A 22,899-nucleotide genomic window follows, 5' to 3' on the forward strand; every position below is an offset into this window, starting at 1 on the left:
GCTGATTAACTTTAAAATTGTATGAATATGAATCACGATGCATAATTTTTTTATCACGTGAATATGAATCCCAATGTCTAATTTTTAAATCACATATAAATACGAAAATCGAAAATAATACAACCGCATAAACGAATCTCGACATTGGATTTTAAAATCGCATGAATATGAATTGCTATATAGGATGTTAAAAATGCGTAAATACAAATAACGCTATTAGATTTTTTAATCTCGTAAATAAGAATCGAAATGTACAATATTTAAACCGCGTGAATAAGAATCGTGATACTCAACTTTTAAATCAAGTACATATGAAAATCGATGTTTGATATTAAAATCACATGAATAAGAAGCAAGATATTAGCACATTCTGGACTTGGGATTTCTAAAAGGCTTGTTTGTATTGTTTTTGTTTAGCCATAATAAATAAAAATTTACAAGATTAATTCAATGAGCAAATAAATATTTTCACTGCAAATCCACCGCTTTTATTATTTCGTTTGTTTTCGCACCAGCAAACAGGATGCAGCGAGACGTCTGAATTACGAAAGTACGAGCTATCTGGCGGGCGGGCAAATATACGAAAAATCTTATTTTCTGCATGTATAAGCGGAGAAAATAGCTAAAATAAGTAACGTCTGAGGCGTCTGAATTACGAAAGTACGAGCTATCTGGCGGGCGGGCAAATATACGAAAAATCTTATTTTCTGCATGTATAAGCGGAGAAAATAGCTAAAATAAGTAAAAATGCGGAAGGGTTGGCAGCTACATAGATTGAATTTTCTGTTTATCTTTGAAAATCGGAAATAGATAAAATTATTTTATTTTAACGACTTAATTTCCAGAAAAAGTGAAATATTTATTTTAAAAAAACTTTTAGAGAATCGAAGTTATAGATAAAAAGGCTAAAATTTGAGAAAAAATAGCGTAAAAAGTGGAAAAATCTCATCCCTAAGTTCAGTAGGTGTTAAAATATGCAGCAGAGAGGGGAGCATCTTTCAACATTTTTTACTAAAGAATTAGTTGGGAAGTTTTATTACTTTAAAAATCTAAGTTCTAATTACTATTTACTAAATTTAAAGTAACCTCTTAATTTTTTCCAAAGTTCTAAGCCAAAGACAAAATACCAAATTTTACATATTTAGTGAACCATGCATTTTGTTGAAATCTACCCCACCAGGGGGGCAGATTTTAATGGGGGTGGGGCACATTTCAACAATCGAAGAGAACATAACAATGTCATTCATTTTGAAAAATTAACTTTATTCATAAAATAATAATAAAAATAATGAATAAACATATTGGATTGATTTAGGTCTCATCTACATTATTTTGTCCTGAATTAAATTAAAAATTACTGGGAATGTCATGGAAAATACAGCTAGAGCTGTTCCTCTGCTTAAACTTAGTTGAGGCAGTTTCATTTCAATGTCATTTCTTTCTATACTACTAATATCCTTCTTTTTTCTTTTTTTTGGAAAACAAAATGTCCACGAATCTTCCTTCTTTCTCATAAAATTTACTTTATAGCTGTCTTCTTCTATCCCTTCAATTTTTCCTACTAATGGAACTTTTTTCTTCTTTCCACAAAACTCAACAAGAATAAAGTCATTAACCTATATTACTGTATCATCAGTTACCTCAAAATCCATCTATTCTTCAATATCCTGTAGTGGAAAGCGTCAAAAACTCTTCGCACTCTGATTCATCGTGTAAAGAATTGTCATCTGCCTACTCACGTTCAGAAAATTCAACAAATAATAATTTTTTTGACGGTTTTAACTTGAGCTTAATTTCATTTGAGACTGATTTCCTCTTTTTTTCCTATCTTCTAATGGTTTCTTCTCGAATGCGGTTTTCCTCAGGTGTTTCAGTCAATATTTTGGACTTTCCCTTGTGGGGGAGAGGAGTAATCGACCATGTCAACCGTCATCTATGAAAAGGTACCCCACCATAGAATCGAGTTAACATGTCTTATATACTAGTGAATTGTAGTTGTAATTTTGTAGTGGCAGATGGTAGATACCCTACAGTACTCCCCCATCAGAATTTTAGCTGTGATAGAATTCGATGAACGGATGCCACTAGTTGATTCATTGCTGTTTTTTGTGAGAAGCCGGGAGAGCTGTACTAAGATCATCGTACTTTTGAGTGCTGATTGTGAGAGCTGTATTAAGCTCACGGACGTGGTTGCTCCTGTGTTGCCTTTAGCAGTCGAGTGGATACCTTTTACGCTGTGTATGATTGAAACTGGGCAGCAACAGCGCTAAGAGTTAGTTAATGTCGCAGTCACAAGTAGCAAGTCAACTGTTCAATGTGAACTGCTCGAAGTAGGCGTGTTCAGATCGAAATGGGCGTTTCTGCCAAGGTAGGCATGTACACATCACGTCCGAAGGTCACCAATGTGGGGAGGGAAGAAACAGACCATTTCAACCGTCATCTATGAAAAGGTACCCCACCATAGATTCGAGTTAACATGTCTTATATACTAGTGAATTGTAGTTGTAATTTTGTAGTGGTAGATACCCTACACCCTTTGTCCAACCTCTTTTTTTAGCCATGATAATAGATTTAGGGTAAGGACTCACATATATGGTTGTTATTACCCTAGGATCATTAGGTTTACTTTCAGTTGACCTCATTGGTGTACAAAAATTACGATTTGCTTTACTAGTACTTGGGAGACAATGTATTTTACATCTTTCTTCAATGATTTAATCCACACCAAGAATTTCACTAGAATTAACAGAAGCTTGCAAAACAGTTACAGAAGAAGGTTCAAAGTCTTCATCAGTAAAAATGGAACGTGAAAAGGCCAGATTCCCATTATACTCAGGGGAGCTTTGTTATTGTGATTTGTATTTAAATGCACGCTTAATTTCACCATTCATAAAAGTTTAATGTAATTCATAAATTCTAACAGGTCGTGATCCTAAAACAAATTTAACAAAATTAATATCACAGAATAAATAAAGTGTAAGGTTAGCCATATTTTGAATGTTATCCTTTATTTGGCTGCATTTGTGTAAAATAACACCGGTTGTTATTTTTCGGGCAGCATCATAGCAAGCTCGCAGAGTCTTTCCAATTCATTTGTTGTTTGTTTCGTTGAAAGTTAGATTGAAAGATCATGTTATGTTGAAAACACTACAAGTATAATAATATTGGGTGGTACACTTTTTCACGCTTAGGTGTAAAAATCAGTCGCAAGTAGTAACCTGGAAGTCTCACAACCAATTTAAAACCGCAAGAGCTACCTGCGCTTAGCTTTGTATGGTCAACCATCCATAGAAATGAAACACTTTTAGTGTCTCCTTTTATCTGATGAGGAGCCAACATTTCAGACTTGAATTTTGGGGCAAACTTTTATTTAGCATATTTTTCAATTGGGGTAATTACTCCTTTTACTCCAATAAATACAAAATATTAAAAGGAAATTTTTTTAGTTTTTCTTTACATCTGAAAAGGAGCACATGGTCAAAACTTGGAAACTTCCATCCCAGTAAAAATTTGTTATTTAGCAATACTGTTGTTTAGGCTAATTACCTCCTGATTACCCTAACAATTACAAAACATCAAAGAGAAACTTTTTTAGTATTTCGATTTATCTCATAAAGAATGTTACTAATTTTAGCTTTCTATCTTCATGGGAAGTAGTAGAATTAGTGATGAATGAGGGTTTTGCCTTTTAATAGGCTTATTACCCTGGCATGATAATTACAAAATATTAAAATGAAACTTTTTAGCTTCTCCCTGTATCTGATAAGAAACATGTGGTTGAAATTTGAGATTTCTATCTTTGTGGCAAGCTTTTATTTATCATTACTGTCAATAAAGCGAAATACCCCTAATTTCTCCAATACTCACAAAATATGTGAATAAAATTTTTTTAGTTTTTCTTCTATCTAATAAAAAACATGCGATCGAAACTTTAAGCTTCTAAGTGGCAAACTTTTGATTAAATAACTTATAATTGGGATAATTACCATGAATTACAAAATACAGAAATCAAACTTTTTCGTTTTTCTATCTATCTTAAAAGAACCCATTGTACAAATTTGATACTTCTATCTTGGTAAAAACATATTATTTAACATTACTGTCAATGCCGACTGGATTTGTGAAGGGGTCAGGGAACCGGCCTTGCTGGTTTGGGCCTCGTTCTTGGTTCGAATCTTGGACAAGGCATGAATGTTCTTTCATTCTTTATACTACCTGTTCTTAACTGTGGGAGCAACATTGGCCTATGTAATATGATGCCCCTGAAAGAGTGGCCAACAAATCTGCCCTAAGTATGCCTGAATTGACAAATGTCAACCCAGGTGGGCATTGGAAAAAATATATATTACTGTCAATTAGACTAATAATTACAAAATATAGAAATGTCAAGTAATTGCAAAATACAGAAATGAAACCCTTTTAATGTCTCCTTTTATCTGATGAGGAGCCGACATTTCAGACTTGAATTTTGGGGACAAACTTTTATTTAGCATATTTTTCAATAGGGGTAATTACTCCTCTTACTCTGATAAATATAAAATATTAAAATTAATTTTTTTTAATTCTTCTTTATATCTAAAAAGGAGCACATAGTCAAAATTTGAAACTTACATCTCAGTAAAAATGTGTTAGTTAGCAATACTGTCATTTAGGCCCTAATTACCCCAATAATTACAAAATATCAAAGAGAAACTTTTTTAGTTTTTTATTTGATAAGGAACACATGATCAGAATTTGAGACTTCTGTTTTAGTGGCAAACTTTTATTTGCATAACTTACAATTGGGGTAACTATCCCTAATTACACCATTAATCACAAAATATTGAAATGAAACTTCTTAGTTTTTCTATTTATCATAAAGAACACAAGATACAAATTTGAGACTTCTGTCTTGGTATGAATATATTGTTTAGAATTATTGTCAATTAAGCTAAATATTTCTTAATTACCTCAATATTTACATAATATTGAAATGAAATTTAATATAATTTTTAAATTTTCAAAACTGACATAAGGAATCTACAATATCTCATATACAATATCTCTCTTCATTTAATAGATATTAGAATGTTTACCATAAATTTAGAGAAATGCTTTTAGATTTATTAAGAACCACTTAAATAGGAAGGAAATTTAAGTTTAAGGAAAAAGGTATCGGAACTAAAAATTCAGGAATGTTAGGTTTTGCACTTCTAAGACAAAACTGAAATTCATAAGTAACTTTTCAAAATGCTAGATATTTACAATAACATCAGGTTGAAAGGGCGATGAAAAAAATTTTTAAAAGCAACTTTTTTAACCTTTTTCATAATAAATGTTTATAAATTGGTAAAAAAATTATTTATTATTCTAAAGCTATTTGTGTAATCTTTCTTATCATATTAAAAGTTTTATGCTTTGTTTTGTAGCATCTTTTTAAAGGCTGATTTCTAAACATGAATTCTCGGGATTTACGTATTAATTTTCTTTAGGAATTCAAAAGTGGTCAGGCAGTTAAGTAGCTGTTCAAAACATTAATGCTGCATTTTGTAAAGCCACTGTTAATGAAGGGGCAATTCAACATTGGTTTAAAAAATTTGAAGATTGTGATGGAAGTCTTGAAAATGAAGCATGTGGAAGATCAGAGTCAAAGCTTAAAGACACTCCATTGAAAGCACTTATGGAATCTAACCCTTGCATTACTGTTCAAAAAGTTGTTCCAGAATTAGGAGTTAGTACAGCAACAGTATCAGGCCACTTTTCAACCATTGACAAGGTCAAAAAGTTCAATAAATGAGTTCTACACAAATTGAACGAAAAGCAAAATTTTTAAAAAAATTCATCAAAGAAAGCATTTGTAAAATCTGCAGTTCTTTGCTTTTAAGAAATAAAAGATAACCATTTTTGAACAGAATTATCACCTGTGATGAAAAATGGATCCTGACAATAGGTGTCATTCAGCGCAATGGTTAGATGCAGATGAAAGCTGAAAAACAACACCAAAAACATGATTAATATTTGGTGGTCTATGAATGGAAAAATTCATTATAAATTTTTAAATGCCGGCAAAACAATAACAGCAGAGAAGTACTGGGCAGAAATTGAACTTATGCATCAAAAGATTGCATCAAATGAAGACGGCACTGGTCAACCAAAAAAAACCATTTTGCTTCATGATGATGGATGACCACATGTTTCATGGATCTTCAAATTGGTTGAATTAAAATGCGAGAATCCCCACCTTCACCGGACATAAGCCCAAATGATTATCACTTTTTTAAACATTTGGACAACTTACTCCGCATTAAAAAGTTCCCTAATTCAGAACGGATCAAAAATAATTTTCTATTTTTATTGACATCAGAGCGTAAAATTTCAGAGAGTGGTTTCCAACAACTAGTAACATGTTGGCAAAAATGTGTTGAGTGAGATGGCTTTTACTTTGCTTGGTAAAATAGTTATTAAAAACAGTTATGCTTATTTAAATTTACAATAAAAAATCTGACATTTCATATGTAACAACCTAATAATTGATAAAATTTAATCTTGTAAAGAATGGAAGGCTGAGCAATGACAAATTCCAAAATAAAATTAGAGTTTAAGATCTTAATGAAAAATACACCTTCTATAATGGCCCCTAAAACAATTTTTAGAGTCAAGACCTTTATTGGGGTTTTTTAAGACAGTGAAAAATCTATGCCATTAAAAACCTGTTAAAATATAGGTTTTTGATGAAAAACACAGGCAAGCTCAGCAAGTGAGCTTTTATTACTTGCTTTCCAGCATCAAAAAGAAATTTGGCTCTACCCTTAGAGGAGATATTAGGGTAGAGAGAGCCAATCTATTGTTTGGGCTCTGAAAACTTGTTCAAAGATGCGAGTTACCTTTTTGGTGAAAAATTCATAGCTGGCGGTCGCATCGTACAGGAATATTTTTAGGAGTACCTAAAGATTTTTCGCTTTTTTTTTTTTGTTTTATTTTGAATGCTTTCCCAATTTTATTCGTGATTGCAAAAGATAAGTTTTCAAATAAAAATATGTTATAATATGTGAGCTACATTTAATTATTTGCTTTTAATTGCTTAATCATAAAAGCTGATAACATATTAGTTAAGCATGATTTTACCAAACAATAAAATAAAAATAATGAATTTTTGAATCGAATATACATTTGAAAGCATGTAAAATATAAAGAAACAATTGCAAATGATCATATGCATTAATTATTTTTGTCAAAATGTCATAAGAGGTAAAAATCTTTGTCTATCAAATGAATACGCAGTAAAATGCTTAGTAGGACTGGGCTTTATACCGATGTAAGACAATATATCGATTTAACTCCAACATCGTAATACCGATTTATCCATTTCATCTTCAACAAAATTCCGGAGTGAGCATTTTGACTCTACTAAATCGATTTATTCATGACAGCAAACGCTAAATCGATGTTGCTCTCTCCGATGTAGTGAAACACCGGTTTAATTATTGCGAGAATGTACAGAACAGAGTCCGATCTGCCGTAGCGTAAGGGAAAGATTCAAGGTCCACTATCAACTCATTCTCTTGGTAACACGTGCGCTCAACTTCTTTGGCTATTTGCCAAAATCACATCTGGTGCAGGGGTTGGTATAGTTAAATCGGAATGGGCCATTGAATCTCTTCATTCAAAACTAATTCACTAGGTTATATCGATATTTGGCGGTTGAAAAAAAAACTCCGATATAGCAGGGATCGGTGCAATTGAATCTTCTCATTCAGATCGATATAGCAGGGATCGGTGCAGTTGAATCTCCTCATTCAGATTTCAAGTTTATATCAATATTTGCGGAGGATTTTTTACCACCAAGTGTATGTGATTGTCTTCTCTTTAGAATTCCGATTTTAGGATATCTTGCTCGTGCAGGAGGGAAAATTCCCATCTTCAATTTTACATATCCTGATTTCTGAAATAGGTTTCTTTCCGTAATATCTTTAAATATCTTACCGGGTTTTCTTTCAGCGTGTATGTTACATTAATTCTTTCCGTACTGTTCGGTTTCTGTTTGCTCGCGCTAACTGAAGTCGCTAAATAAAATTGGTGTTTTGTTTTAATTGGAATAAATTGTAAAAAAATGTTTAGGAAATTTACTAATTTTATCTTTCGCAACTGCCTTTTTTTGTGATCTTTTTATTTATTATTATTCTTTTTCGTTAATTTCTCGCGTGTTTATTATAAATGTTGGGAGATTTATCTTATTATGGCGCATTACGGGGCTATTTCCGTATCGTTCGGAAATAGCATGCACCGTAATGCATGCGCAGTTAAAAGATTTCACCTTTCGAATAAGAGTGTATCGTGATGCTTTTTTTTTTTTTTTTAAATTTATTATTTTTTTTTTTGTAGTTTCTCACGTGCATAATGTTAAGTTTAGAGATTTATCTTTTTAAGGCATGTGCATTACGGGTCTATTTTCGTATTGTTCGGTACCTGTTTTCTTGCGTCAACTGAAGTTGCAGTTTTGTTTTACTTGGAATCAATTGTAAAAAAATATTGAAAGGGGAAGTTAACGATTTTTAACTTTCAAATTAGCCTTTTTTTGTGGTGTTGTTTTTATTTAGTTTCTTGCGTGCTGCTGCCGGAAGTCACCGATGCTTAGCGATTACTTTGGTGCTGATATGGAAAATCTTACCTTAAACGAATTTTACTAAAAAATTAAGTCCCGCAGAGGACTGATCGTCAAGACAAGGTTCTCAGCAGATCACCAAAGTCAAGCATCACTGTCTACGGTCAGTGTGCGGGTGGGGGACCACTTGGATCAGTCTGCATAGGGACCGAGGGTGTGCGGTATTGGTCCTCGTTAAACTGTGCTACCGTAAAGTGCTCGACTTTGCGCGCAGGTCGTCGGGCTACCGAAGCGGGGGTGCCATCCCCTCCGCAGAGGGTCAAAATTGCGAAGGCATGTCTTCGGATCATCCTCAGGGATGTTTCCCAGACCGTCGCCAATAGCCCATTATGCAGCTCTAGTGCGACGTAAATTAACAACAACAATAACAACTAAAAAATTAAATTTGGAATAAAAGGAAATTGCATCTTATTACTGATATACTTCTTTTTTGTCATTGCCGGGAAGGGGGGGGTGAATCTATCACTAAATCTATTCACTTCATTAAATTTTAAAATCTGTGTCCCAAACATATAATTGCTGTTTTGGTAACTAGAGAAAATTGCACCTTCCTTTTTCAGAAAAAATCATTTAGTTGAAACAAACAGATAGCAATGAACATAAGTTAAAAAAAAAATTTTTTTTTATTTTCGTGAAAATACATGCTATTTCTGTTGAAATTCATCCAAACTTTTTTATCAAAGCTATAACATGTTGTAAAAGTTAAAAACATTTACAGTTTTTGATTATACTGGTTGTTCAAAAATATTTTTTTCCTTTTTTTCGTCGTTGGAGATGCTGAATACTAAATAAAATCTTTATTATTATGATTTAAATTACTTTGGAAATAATAAAAAGTCTGAATTCCATTTAAAGTTCTCCAGCACTATATTCCTGATACTTTTAAAAATTGTCCACTTACTACAAATTATAAATAGTAATACACTTTATAAAATCAAGTAAGATAGTTTGATTCATTGCTCAGAAAAAAAATATGAATTTCAAATTTTCAATATATATATATATATATATATATATATATATATATATATATATATATATATATATATATATATATATTTTAACAGCAAACTTTCAAAAGTGACTTGTAACAAAGTATATTTTTTATTAAAGTAAAAAAATTATGATAGAAATGGGAAATTTCCAGGTGTAATCTAAAAACTAGGGCGCAGGCATGATGATGAATTTTTAACTAGTCTTAGTTCATTTAAGCATATTTTCAATAAAAATATTAATGTATAGTTATTTATATATGTACAGAGAAAGTGAAAGTTTTTAATTTTTTTTACTAATAAAATAAATGCAAAAGAAAAAGGTAAACAATATTCTCCAATACCTTTAGTGAAAAGTTACAGAGTAAAATTAGTAAATTGTAGTATTTAAATAAGCTTTTGAATATCTGCAAAAAATTATTCATAATCAGAACAACTTTGTCAAAATTTCTGTGGACTAGGAGTTGACTGTAAGTGAGTTAAAAAAAAAAAAAAAAAACAATACATTTGAATAGAGGAAGGGGTACTGTGGATTTATTTCTTAGTTTTGTCGTTTAGATTGTTAAATCGATATAACCTAATATCGCGATATAAAAGGGTTGATTATATCGATTTAAGAAATTTCTATATCGCCCAGCCCTAATGCTTAGAGCATAACACACTATTATTGGATGCTGCGAATTCTTCTCTGTGGACATTTACTTCCCATAGTTTTTGTCTTATCTCGTCTTTAGGAAATCTACGTATAAACAGTTAATTATTAATATTGGGTGGTTTTAAAATTATTATTTGATAAATAAACTAATAAAGCAAAATGCTGAAAAATACGTAATAATTTTCTTTAAATTAAATTGAAGTTGAAACTATTAGCTGAAATGATTTTAAAAATTTCATAATACACTACACATTCAGTATCTGATTTTTAAAATGTAGAATAGGTGTGAATAAAAAATTAGTATTAAAAAAATTTATATTTGACCTAAATAATTATGTAAATTGTTACTAAAAAACAAAGTAATTTAAAAGAAAATGTGTGTCTTCTATTAGTATAAAGAAGAATTATTAATTCAGGTTCAGATTGATGAGTCAGCTTGTCCATGAAGTAAAGGTGGATGGTACGCAATGCGAACCACATTGTCACTATTATGACTGGTGATCATTAAATTGTGCAAGCTTAATCTTCATGACTTTCAGGCACTCAACGGGCTATTGTGGAAATGCTTTTCTTAAAGAATTGTTAATACTTTATTTATCTTCTTTTTTTTTTAAATTTTTATTATAAAAATATTTAATTAAACTTTTAAAACATGCTTCCCTAACATTTATACATACCTTACAATGAAAGCCTTTTAGAATTAATTTTAATCCATGCATAATTTTTCTTATTTAGGTTACATATAATAAAAAAATTTCACAGGAGAACTAAAATGGCATTTTTAATTTTTTTATTCAAATAAATGTGTGTGTATATATATATATATATATATATATATATATATGGAAAATAATAAAAAATAATGACAAGAGAAGAAAATTATTAAAAATATTTTTCAAAAGTATTTAAAAAAATATATATAATTTTTGATATCTAAAAATAAAAAAAATATTAAAAATCCGGAAAACAAAATAAAGAAAAGATATAATCTCTTCATCAGCCCACACGATTATATCCGCTTATAATAAAACTTATTAATTTTCTTCGTTTTTCTCTTTGTTTTTATTGTGCTATGTTATAGTGATCCTATTTAAAGCAGCTTTAGCGCTTGATATTATCTACTATTAACTTACTTTCGTTTTCTTTTTGTTTCTGTTTTTGTTCGGTTTTGTTTTTATCGTGCTATATATATATATATATATATATATATATATATATATATATATATATATATATATATATATATATATATATATATATATATATATATACATATATATATATATTTATATAGATAGATAGATATATATATGTATATATATCTGATGAAAACAAAATATTTTGTTTTATTTTTAAAATAAATGTTAGTATTTCTACGTGCTGCACAATTTGGGATTCCAGTTTTCCTGCCATGCGATAATAATTTATTACAACCAATGCATACAATTAAAATTTTAAAGAGTTAACATAATATGATGAAAGTATTTAAATTAAAATAACAAATTTTGGTTTTGTTATTTGTCACTTAATTTTAATTAAAAAAAAAAAGTATTACGAAATTCCATATAAGAACATACTATCTACCTGCTGTTTGAAACATTGATAGTTCTCTGCTTACTTAGCATTTTATATTAAAAAAATTAATTGATATTCAAAAAAAGAATTATTCCTTTTTCATTCCTAGAAATCAAAATAAAATACAGATAATAATAATAATAATAATAAATAGCCACACTTTTGACAATCCTATAACAATTATTTAATAATAGGGCCTATTATTAACAATAGAACCTATAATAACCTAGTTAATATTTTCCTGAATAATAAATGTACAGTAATAAATATAAAACTTCCTAAATAAATATGAATATCCAAACAATTTTTCCTATATAATAAAAAAAGTATTCTTCGGCTTATGAATTTTATTTAATAACGGAATTTTTAAAAGATAATTTTATTTTTGATCCAAAAAATTTTTTTTATATGAAATATACTTTCATATCTTTTTAAGTCTGTACAACTAAAGTATATACAGTACAGAACCCGTTATCCGGAAATCAGAAAACCGGAAAACCAAAAAACCGGAACGAAATTCGATACATTTTCCCGCCATTTTTTTTAAAAAATGTTTTTTTCCTCATAAGATCTTAGGATTTTTCTTTCTTTTTTGATAGACGTTCACCTTACCAACATTTTGGAAATAATCATTAGTGTATAACTTCATCGTTTTTTCTTCCTTTTAAGATTATTTCCAAAAAAAAAATTTTTTTTTTTAGTTGGGTTTAACAATAAAAAAATGGCTTTTTGTAGCGATTCAGAAAACTGGAAAAATCAGTTATCTGGAATAGCGATGGTCCCAATTGTTCCAGATAATCGGTTCCCTACTGTGATTAAATTCGCTTGAAATTATTAAAAAAATTACTTTAACACATCATTATAAGTTACAGAGCGAAAATAAAAAGCGATTTGTTGGTAAACATTGGCGTGAAAAAAATTCGCGTAAAGAGTAAAAATATCAGAATATTTATATCAAAATGAAATTTAATTGTAATGAAAATACCTATAAATGTCAACTACATTATAATCTATTGATTTCAATAAAAATATTAAAAAATAATAGCTATTTTGCTAGTTAAAAACCAATTCATTCCATAACCTGACGTGCTAACATGCAAATTGCAAGTAAATGTTTATAAGTGAATATAAAAGAATAAAAATCTTATTTGTGACATGTAAAAAGTCCTCCTTTAATGAATTTTTCCTTACATCCATATTCACAGCAATACACCACCATTTTTTTTTTTTAACTTTAGAGTTCAAAACACAGCTCATCAATCCACCTCCATAGTAAAAGACTGGGGATAGGGTTAACTGGAGGAAAAATCGTCCAGGAATCATGTGACAATGTTCTTTGCAAACAGGGATGGGGGACTGGTTCTCTCTACATAAATTACTCCTCTAAGGCTTTACCAGATCATTTGAAAAAAGTCCCCATTTTTTTTAAACCAAATACTAAATAGTTAAATTTTAAAAGTAAAGTTTTATAACTCAAATAGCAAAAAATAATAAAATATTTAAATGTTAAATTAACAATCTACGTTTTATGCCTGAAGATCTAATTAATTGTAGTTAAGACATTAGACAAATAACTCTTTTGTTACCTTAATACATTGTTCAGCTAAATCTTTGGATGCTCTAGATGATACATCAGCCACAACTAAACGATTACAGATAGCTTTTATTGCTCCATCAACAGCTACAATACGACGAGTACATTCTGCTGATACATCCAAATAATAAGTGATTGCTCGAGCAGTTACTTCTAATACATTATCTGGAGCACATTCATCTAAAAATATCCTACACAGGGCAGGAAGGAATGTTCGAGGAGGACAACTGCAATGAAAATACAAAATATCCATGTATTTATTATACAAGGATAATTTTCTTAAAACTAAATGACAGAACACTAAAAGCAGAGTAAGTAAAAAAATAATAATAAAAACCTGATAAACAATTGATAAGTCATGTTAATGAGGGTTAAATCCACTACCTTCGAAATAAAGTGAATCTTACAGGGTAATAATCACAACTTAATCTTGCAAAAATAACAAGATGAAACCTCATTAAAACCTCGGGTGAGCCCAGTGCTAATACCGTTGCTTTGCAGTCTCCTTCAAAAGCTGGTGAGGCGTCCAAAGGCGCAGGCCCTTCCTCTGTAGGAGTCTCTGGTCCCCAGAGGCACTCGGGGGACAGTATGTCTGGTGCCACTGGATTGTCCAAGAGCCGGAAAAAGAAGTTAAGTATGGTATTGCTTTTATGTTTTGTTACTTTTATATATATGAGGTATTGCTTTTATGATGTTTTGTTACTTTTATCTTTGCTGCACTGCTCTGCTATAATTACTTTAAAGTTTTAGTTTCTCTTTCATAAGTTTTCACCTGCCCTTTTCTGCCCTTAAATAATTTAGCCAAAAATAAAAAAAGAAATAGCAAGTATAGCCTTACTTATTTTGTGATGGTGGTACAAAATATGAGGATCCTCAACAGCTAAGTTATATTATAAAATTTTCTATCACCCCATAATTATTTTTTATTTATTTATTAATTAGCAGTGCAGCTTCATAATGTATAATTTCATGTTAAATTTTTATGTACCTATTATTAATTGGAGTGAATGCCTTCCTGGAACAAAATTTGTAACTCTAAATATCTTAAATGATCTATATTAAATAAATAGTTTTAACACCTTGCAATTAGTGATCATTCTAATGATCTTGTTCTCTTACTTAAGAGTATATTATTTTTAATTGTTATTCATTTTTATTCTTATCTTAATGTGTGTGGTGATGAACTGAAGATCACCACATAAGGAAAATAGGGCCATGGCGGCGAGTGGCAGAGCTAAGAGATTTAGGTCTTCTGAAGCAACTCCCAATGCGCCAACCCAAAAAAATGCGCCAACCAAAGAAAAGAAGCCCAGGGAGGATGTTGTTCCTGGGAGGATAGCCCAATCCTGAGAAATGGTTCCCCCTAGTGGGGATAGCCAAGCTGAAGAGGGGGATCCAACTGGGGGCCTCCAATCTGGTGTCTCTTTTGCTTGTGCTACCAAGTCGACCAAGATTGCTATGGTCCTGGAGGACTTTCCTCCGGACAAGCTTTCCTTGGAAGACTCCAATAACATTCTTAAGGAGATCTTAGCGCAGACTGACGCCATTCCTTGTGGCGAAATACTGCCTGACATCTACAGTAACCACCTCCAAAGAGGAGCGTTGGTATTACAGTGCAACGAAATCACAGTTGGGTGGAGCAGGTGCCACTTTAACGGCAAAGCCTTGGGCAACCGCATGCTCAAAGTCATAAGTGCTGACGAGCTACCAAGGCCTGTGAAGGTAGCCTTTAAGACCAGAGAGTAATTCCAAAGCCGGATTAACCATTAAGCACACTAAGCACGTGCTTAGGGCACCAGAGGATAGGGGGGCACCACAAAGTCTAACTAAAGTTTGCAGTACATAATTTTTTTCTTCGAAACACTTAGAAATTTATTATTTTGAGCTTCCATTTTAATAGTAGATAACAAGCATTTCTAAGTACGAAATTTTACATAATAAAAGAAAAAAAAAGAAAGATGTTATATATCAAAGATTTTTGGTCTTATAATGAAATTAAATTAGATAGTGAATTTCTATGCGATAAAAGCTCTATTTATTTATCCATTACAATGATTCTATAATATACTGCTACGATTCATGTTTACAGAATATTTTTCGTTAACACTTCCACAATTTGATTTTTTATGTAAAAAAATTTGATTTACAAAATGTTGATGCAATGATTTGATGATGCAAAAAATGTGATTTTTGATGTGAAAAAAAACTGTGTTATGCATGTGTTTGTTTTTATGGGCTGCACATTTTTTAAAAATATTTGCTTATACTATATTTTTAATTATATTTTCATTGCAACTGGAAAAAGAAGTTATCTAATTATGTAAAGGTTGTGTTCTAAAAATTTATTTCAAAATTTTACGTCAAAAATTTTTTTTTATTCACTAAATTAAGAAAAAGGAGCTGAGTAAGTATCATTTTTCGAAATTTCTTTGTGGAGGAGAGGTTAAATTTCAGAAAATATGACCACACACTTCGTATCACTTATGATTTTTTTTATCTATATATATCGAATATTGAAATTAGTTTTAAGATTTAAAATATATACTATGTAATATGAATGCAAGCAGCTAGTCTTTTAATAAGGAAAGAATTACAGGTTCCTTAGTCCTTAGAGTCTTGTATAAATACAAATAATATAAAAGTTGAGCACAAAAGATGCGTAAATTCACAATGTGAACTGGATGTTCGTTGACTGTGAAAAATTCGTTAAAAAGAGTACCCATTTAAACTGATTTAATTTTAAAAGCAAATGTAAGAAATAAGTAGCAATAAAATCAAATTTTCAATCATTGAATTGGATTTAGTACAAGTAAACTATATTTTGTACATCTTATAACGAAATTTGTATAATTATAATTAAGAACTAAGAAAAGTACCGAAAATTTCAAATTAAAAATAAATAGAACATTAAACATAAATTAAAAATAAATTTAGGAAATATATTTTTATTAATTGAATTTAAAAATATGTTTAATAACTAATAAAGGAAATCCTTAATGATAATGATTAAAGTTTGAGCCAATCAAAATTATTATTGAGAATATATATATAATTTCATCAACTTTTATTAAGATAATTTGAACATGTAAATATTTTGAAAATAAAAATATTATTTCTGTCACTAAAAATAAATTTAATAGTTGTGCTTAATTTTTACTTGTAGCTCGTGTGTATATTAAATTGAAATAAATAAATAATTAATTCATGTATTTCCATTGTCCATTTAACTTTTTCTTAAAATAAAAATTGGTCATTCTGTATAAACGAGTGGGGAAAATATTGTTGTTCCTGTTATTTTATTATAAGCGCCAGACTGCTGGGAAACGTGGTCCAATTTAACCTGATCTTGCTTTCTGCGTGTAACTAACAATCCCGCCGTATAACAACAAAAGATGTATATTGCCAGCATTCGATTACATGAATTCAGAGGCTCCTCAAAAGGACCACTGTGATTGTCACCAACATATGTGTTAGAATACAAAGCTAAATTTTCTGAGAAGTACCACTTTAAGGTCAAGACAAGTGCAACCAATTGATTTGCCACAGACAGAGAACATCCTTTCATCTCAGATATCTTTAAGCATCCTATAGGTGACTCATTGCCCCTTCCTTTTTTTTAGAGAAAAGGGTCCATATCTCAGAAAATTCAAATTGCTGTCCTTTCGAGGGGGGGGGGTAGAGATAATTGTGACTTAAGATTGAAGAAAGTGGGAGGTCAAGAAAAAGAAAAGTTTCTTGATTGACATAATTTTAAACCAATAACATTATTTAAGCTACAATCAGTAACTGATTTCCCGTATTTACACACAAATTAAACATTTTGGTAAACACTTTACACCTTAGCTTACAGTATTTTTTCGCATTGTTTACTTTTTATTTAACTCTATCTATTATTTTACTATTTGATTTGTGTGACTATTTTAAAAGAAAAGTTTCGGGAAACGGTCATATAAAGAGGAACAAGACTCGTGCAGAAAATTTAGATTTGACGTAGGTAACCATTTATTCTATTTAAATTGGTTCATCTTCCTTTTCCCCAATGTTTATTGAAAATGAAAATGTTTTTATAAACAATACTTGAGGAATCTTCCATTTCATTGGGCAAATAATTTTAATTATTAAAATTTGAACAGGTTTTTAAAGGCAGATTAATGAAATATAAGTTTAATTTTGTTCAAACGAAATCACTAATTTGTTTTTAAGAAAAGCTAAAGTCAGGTGTTTGATAAATAGCCTTGTTAAAATGGTTAACTTTGATGTACCTCCACTTAGAAAATATTTATTTTCAAAATATTTCTTTTATCATCTTTGCCTGTACCAAAATTTTAAATTCAAAAGTTCTTTTTCTTCTTTTTGTGTTAAAATGTGTACTAAGATCTAGTAGAAGGTATTTCAAAGTTGGTTATTTTAACATATAGTGTATCATTTAACATTTAATGTATCATATGTAAAATAACTAGCAATCTTTTCTTAAAAACTTAAAAGTTTATTTGCAATTCGTAATTAAGTTTCATAATTTTAATATTTAAAATAGTTAATATTTCAATAGGCTATTGAAATTATAGTATCGATAATTTATCCTTATTTTAACAAAGTCATTTCTTGTAAATAAAAATTATAAGCAACAGATAAAACTATTCTTTATGACTCTAAAAAATTTTATGACATTCTTACAGAAATATAAGAAGAAAAATAAATTTCATGAAAGGAAAAAAAAATGGTAAAATCCTATGTGAATGCACAAAAAAAGTTTATTGTACTAAAACATTATTCTAAATTATTGCTTTTGAAAGCATGCTGTAATAGTGTAAAGCTTATATTGCTTCAGATTGTAGCTAAACCCTTCAAAAATTTTATCAATAATTATTATTCATCCATCAACATTGATTATGTCTGAATAAGTGAAGAGTTTAATTTTTCTAAACCATTATTACATTTTAATAATAAAAAATTGAACTTAAATGTAAAAATAAAATTAAAATTAGGTATTAAAAATTATATAATTTTTTGCACCTAATATTTGCTCCGAATTGAAAAATTTTTGCACCTAATGATGAAATTCATTTACCTAAAAATAATTCCCTGTCAAAAATAGTTTTTTTTAAAAATTATTTATTATTAAAGTTGGAACAATTTTAAATTTAAAAATATACAAATTTTTATATAATTTTAAAGAATATTAATTTAAATGGTAAAATACAAAATTTGAACGAAATCTGTCGAATAGTTCTTGAGAAATTAAATGTTAAATATATAACTTTTTTGAAATTGAATAATTCAATTGTATTTGACTGATTTAGTACACATTAAATTTTGTATTTTGTCATTTAAAATAACATTTGTTAAATTTTCAATTTAGAGCTCTTTCGACTATTCTCTTAATAAATAAAATATAAAATAATTAATACTTTCTAAAAAGTATTTTTGACACAGAACTATTTTTAGGTAAATAAATTTTATTATTGGGTGCTAAATTTTTTAGTTCGTTTTAAAAATTCTCGAAATAGAGCTATTTATTTCGAGACTCAAGAAATTCGAATCAATTGAAAAAAAGGCATGCTTTTTTTTAGAAAAAGTACGTGTCTGATTTTCTCATTTAAAGTATTTTGAGTCTTAGTATATAAAGATTAAAACTTTCCATCATAAGTCACTCAGAGTGTTAGCTTTTTCGCACATTGTACATATACACAAACAGAAGTTATTTATTTTTCTATTGATTGAAAAGTTTTCAATTGATTATATTTAAATTTTTTTGTTTTAATTTGACTAAATATTTTCTTTCAAAAAAATTTTGATTTTATATTTTGAATTAACACTTGACTTAATAGTAGATATATTTTTAATTGCTAGAGGGGGCACCAAAATATTTTCAGTGCTTAGGGCCTTAAGAGGTCTTAATCCGGCCCTGAGTAATTCTCTGATCAGGGCACCTTTTTGTGGCGTCTTCAGAGACTTAACCCAGGGTTGAAGTCTATGGGGTGGAGGGTTCTGCAAAGTGCTGCGAGACCGGGCACCTCTAGATGGATCTTTGAGGTGGAGCCTGAAGACGTGGAAGCTATTGCGAGAGCAAATTTTTGTGCACTCACTGGAGTGGATCGCGATGTCTTCAAGATTATCCACGATCCTAACAGGAAAAAAGCAGTTGAGGCTTCAACAACATCAAATGTCCTCTCTGTTGATCTGATGACCAGGAGGAAATGGATCAGGAGGATGAACCTTGGAAGGCTAATTCCCCTGACTCCAAGGTAAGTTCAATTGGGGCTCTTGATTTTTCAGAGCTAGGGTTGGACTCCGAGTCAGACGTAACCTTACGACCTGACTCACCAGCTTCTATGCTTGGTGTTGATGAAGCATTAGAGCTGTTAAAAGAAGATATGTGTTCTAATAATAACCAGATTAGGTAGGTGCAATTCTGGTTTCACTCATGCTACTAACCAATTGTTCACTCATCTGCAACCTCTTAACTTTAGAAGGCAAGCTAATTTAGTGAAATATTTTGAAAATCTTAAGTTATTTGAAAATCTTAAGTTAAGAGCACTTTGGAAATACTTGGATACTATCCGACAGACGTAGCTCAATTCAACACCTCAAAAATTGGGCCCTCATTGGAGATAAAACCAGTTTTTCGATCTTGCAAAAAGTGAAGCTCATTTCCCAGCAGCATGAAGTCCACTTTTAATGGATTCCGTCCCACGTCGATATCCACGGAAACGAGTTGGCTGACACTCTTGCAAAGAAGGGACTAGACCATCCAGTCCCCTTACTTAGCTTAGCTGATGGAACTCCTGGGCTAGCCTTCTTGATGACCAGCAGCGCTCTCACCCTTCCCTCCTTCCCAGAGCTGAGGGAGTTGCTTGCCTTAGATTAATTACCGGACATGACTACTTGCAGGCCCATTTATTTAAAATTAACTTGGTCAATTCACCTCTTTGTGTGCTCTGTAACACTTCGTCTATGACTGGGGAGCAATTATTTGATTGCCCCTCTCTTCTTGACATTCGTTCCTCTAATGACTTCTGTGCCCTCTCACCTTCTGGAGCTACTTCAGTATTGTATTGGACTGCAAGACGCCTTATGTCTGAGAAGACGATGACGGGCGTAATTTTAAAAAAAAAAAATCCCCTCCACCTTGGAGCTTACATACCTTGAACTTTTCGCAAGGCAAAAGGCCCAGAACAAACAAAAGTGGATGCTTCCTCCTTTTCACTACTGGTATAAAGCAAAAAGACCAGGACTCTCTCTATCTCTTCCTGGTGACAGGCTGACCAACACTTGCTTATCCCAACTGGCCAGTGGACACCTGAAAAGTGTCACATTTTCCGCCAATCAAAAGATCTTTCCTCTTTGCCCTAAATGCCAACAAAACCAGGCATCACCTGAGCATATCTTGAACTGTTTAGAGCTGGACTGGAACAACAACCAATTGTGGATACAATTAAGGTTGGTCAAATTAATCTCCATCATAGCATTGCTGCCTCTAGCCTTAAATGATGGAGGTTAAATGATGGAGAACTAGATATTGCTCTTTTACAAGAGCCTTGGACCCTAAAGGGTAGAATAATGGGTCTCAATGTTAAAGGTTTTAATATCTTTTATGATACCCGTTGTGACCTTCCCAGGACCTGCATAGTGGCTAGGTCTAATCTAAATGTCCTAAACCTTGTTAACTTTCTTAACAGGGATTTAGTTGCTGTAAAGCTAAAACTCTATGACAATGAGACTATCTCTGCCTTTATCACAGTTTCAGCCTATCTCCCGTATGAGGAGAAGGACCCATTAGCTGATATTACTAGAGCTTTAATTGGCCACTGTAGTTCAAGCTGTAGATTCATCTTCGGCTGTGATGCAAATGTTCACCACACAGTGTGGGGTAGCAGTAATTGTAATCAGTGGGGGGATGTACTTATGGAACATATCTTATATTTTAATTTGTATGTGCTTAATAAAGGCAATGAACCTACCTTTGTTACTTGTAACAGAAGGGAAGTCATTGACCTCACTTTATGTAATTCTATTTCCGTAGATTACATTACTGATTGGAAGATATCTGGAGTAGTTACTGCTTCAGATCACCAATTAATTACTTTTTCTATTAAAGGCCTCTCAGGACTGAAGGTAATAAGGAGGAACCCCAGAACAGCTGATTGGGGTTCCTTTAGAGCAGCTCTGGAGAGGAAGATTGGGAGCTTCTCTGGTAAGTACAATAATGTTAATGATGTGGAGTGGACTGTTGTCCAAGTGCAACAGATCATACTCGATTCGTATCATATTTCATGTCATATTACGTTGACTAGCTCCCCAAGGCGTGTTCCTTGGTGGTCTTCTGAGCTTAGTAAATTACGTAAGAAATGTAGGAAATTATTTAAGAGCAAAGAAATCTGGAGAATGGCAGTCCAACAGAAACGCTCTAACTGCCTATATTAAGGCTATCAGAGCATCTAAACGTCGCTCATGCAGGGTTGCCACTCAAATCTGGAAAAAAAATTCCCTGTGTTTTCCCTGTACTATTATACACAATATATTAAAAGGAAACAACAATTACTGTGCTCTTTTGTGAGCTATATAGGGCTAACTATATTTATTAGTTTTAATTGGTGGGAAAACAGCTGAACATACTTAAATAATGTTATAGTAAGTGAAATAGTTTAGTATAGCTGAAATATCATGGCTAAATATCCATAGATTACACTTTGAGTGGGTACCATTTTTTAAAAGACAAAAATAAGAAACAAAATTCCCTGTATTTTCCCAGTTTGCAAGGAAAAAATCAAAATTCCCTGCATTTTCCCTGTTATTTTAGGTGATTTTCAAATTCCCTGTATTTTCCAGGTTTTCCCTGTTCTCCATGTAGAGTGGCAACCCTGTCATGGCAGACTTTCTGCGATGGTATTAACACTATTTCTGCCACCGCAAAGATTGCAAAAATTCTTACTAAAGACTTTAATTGCAGTTTAAATGCCATCCGTCTTACAAACGGAGGGTACAGTGAATCAGGGAAAGAGGCTCTTGGAGAACTACTTGAAGCACACTTCCCTGGATCTCATCCTGTGGAAAACAAACATCTACATATTATTACCACAACTACTTGTAGTAAGAATGACTGGGAGGCTGCCAAGATGGTGGTTTTGTAAATAAATTGTATTTTGTTTAACATTTAATTGTTTTTTCTGTGAATTATCCATTGTATGTCAATCTCAGTACTTACTGGAAGTACCCTTTTCTCAGTACCCTTTTCTGCCACAAATGTGGCAGAAAAGGGCTTCTGCCATGCCAGTTTTAACCGGTTTTTACCAGTGGTTTTAACCACCTCGGCAGAAACTTGCCAACCTTGCGATTAATAGTGCAAAAGATTACTAAATCAGCTTTATTTTGAACTATTATGACTGGTGATAAGGCATGAAACACTGCATGCATCCCAAGGATTACCTTAAACACTAAAGAT

The 22,899-nt window shown here is 31.2% G+C and overlaps 1 protein-coding gene across 3 annotated transcripts in view; it reads right to left on the bottom strand.

Moving 5' to 3' along the window:
- Ufd4 (ubiquitin fusion-degradation 4-like) overlaps positions 1 to 22,899 on the bottom strand; it is a 171,340-nt gene that overhangs the window by 142,477 nt on the left and 5,964 nt on the right. For 2 of the 3 annotated variants that reach the window (XM_071187447.2, XM_071187446.2), the window contains exon 2: positions 13,450 to 13,684. In XM_071187447.2, coding sequence (XP_071043548.2) covers positions 13,450 to 13,684 — 235 coding nt within the window. Of the gene's footprint in view, positions 1 to 5,900; positions 5,966 to 13,449; positions 13,685 to 22,899 lie in introns of all 3 variants that reach the window. The other variant, XM_087155303.1, reaches the window with a different exon arrangement.

The sequence above is a fragment of the Parasteatoda tepidariorum genome, chromosome 11, assembly GCF_982258835.1.
Source record: "Parasteatoda tepidariorum strain Cologne lab strain chromosome 11, Ptep-v5.0, whole genome shotgun sequence".
Classification (NCBI taxonomy): domain Eukaryota; kingdom Metazoa; phylum Arthropoda; class Arachnida; order Araneae; family Theridiidae; genus Parasteatoda; species Parasteatoda tepidariorum.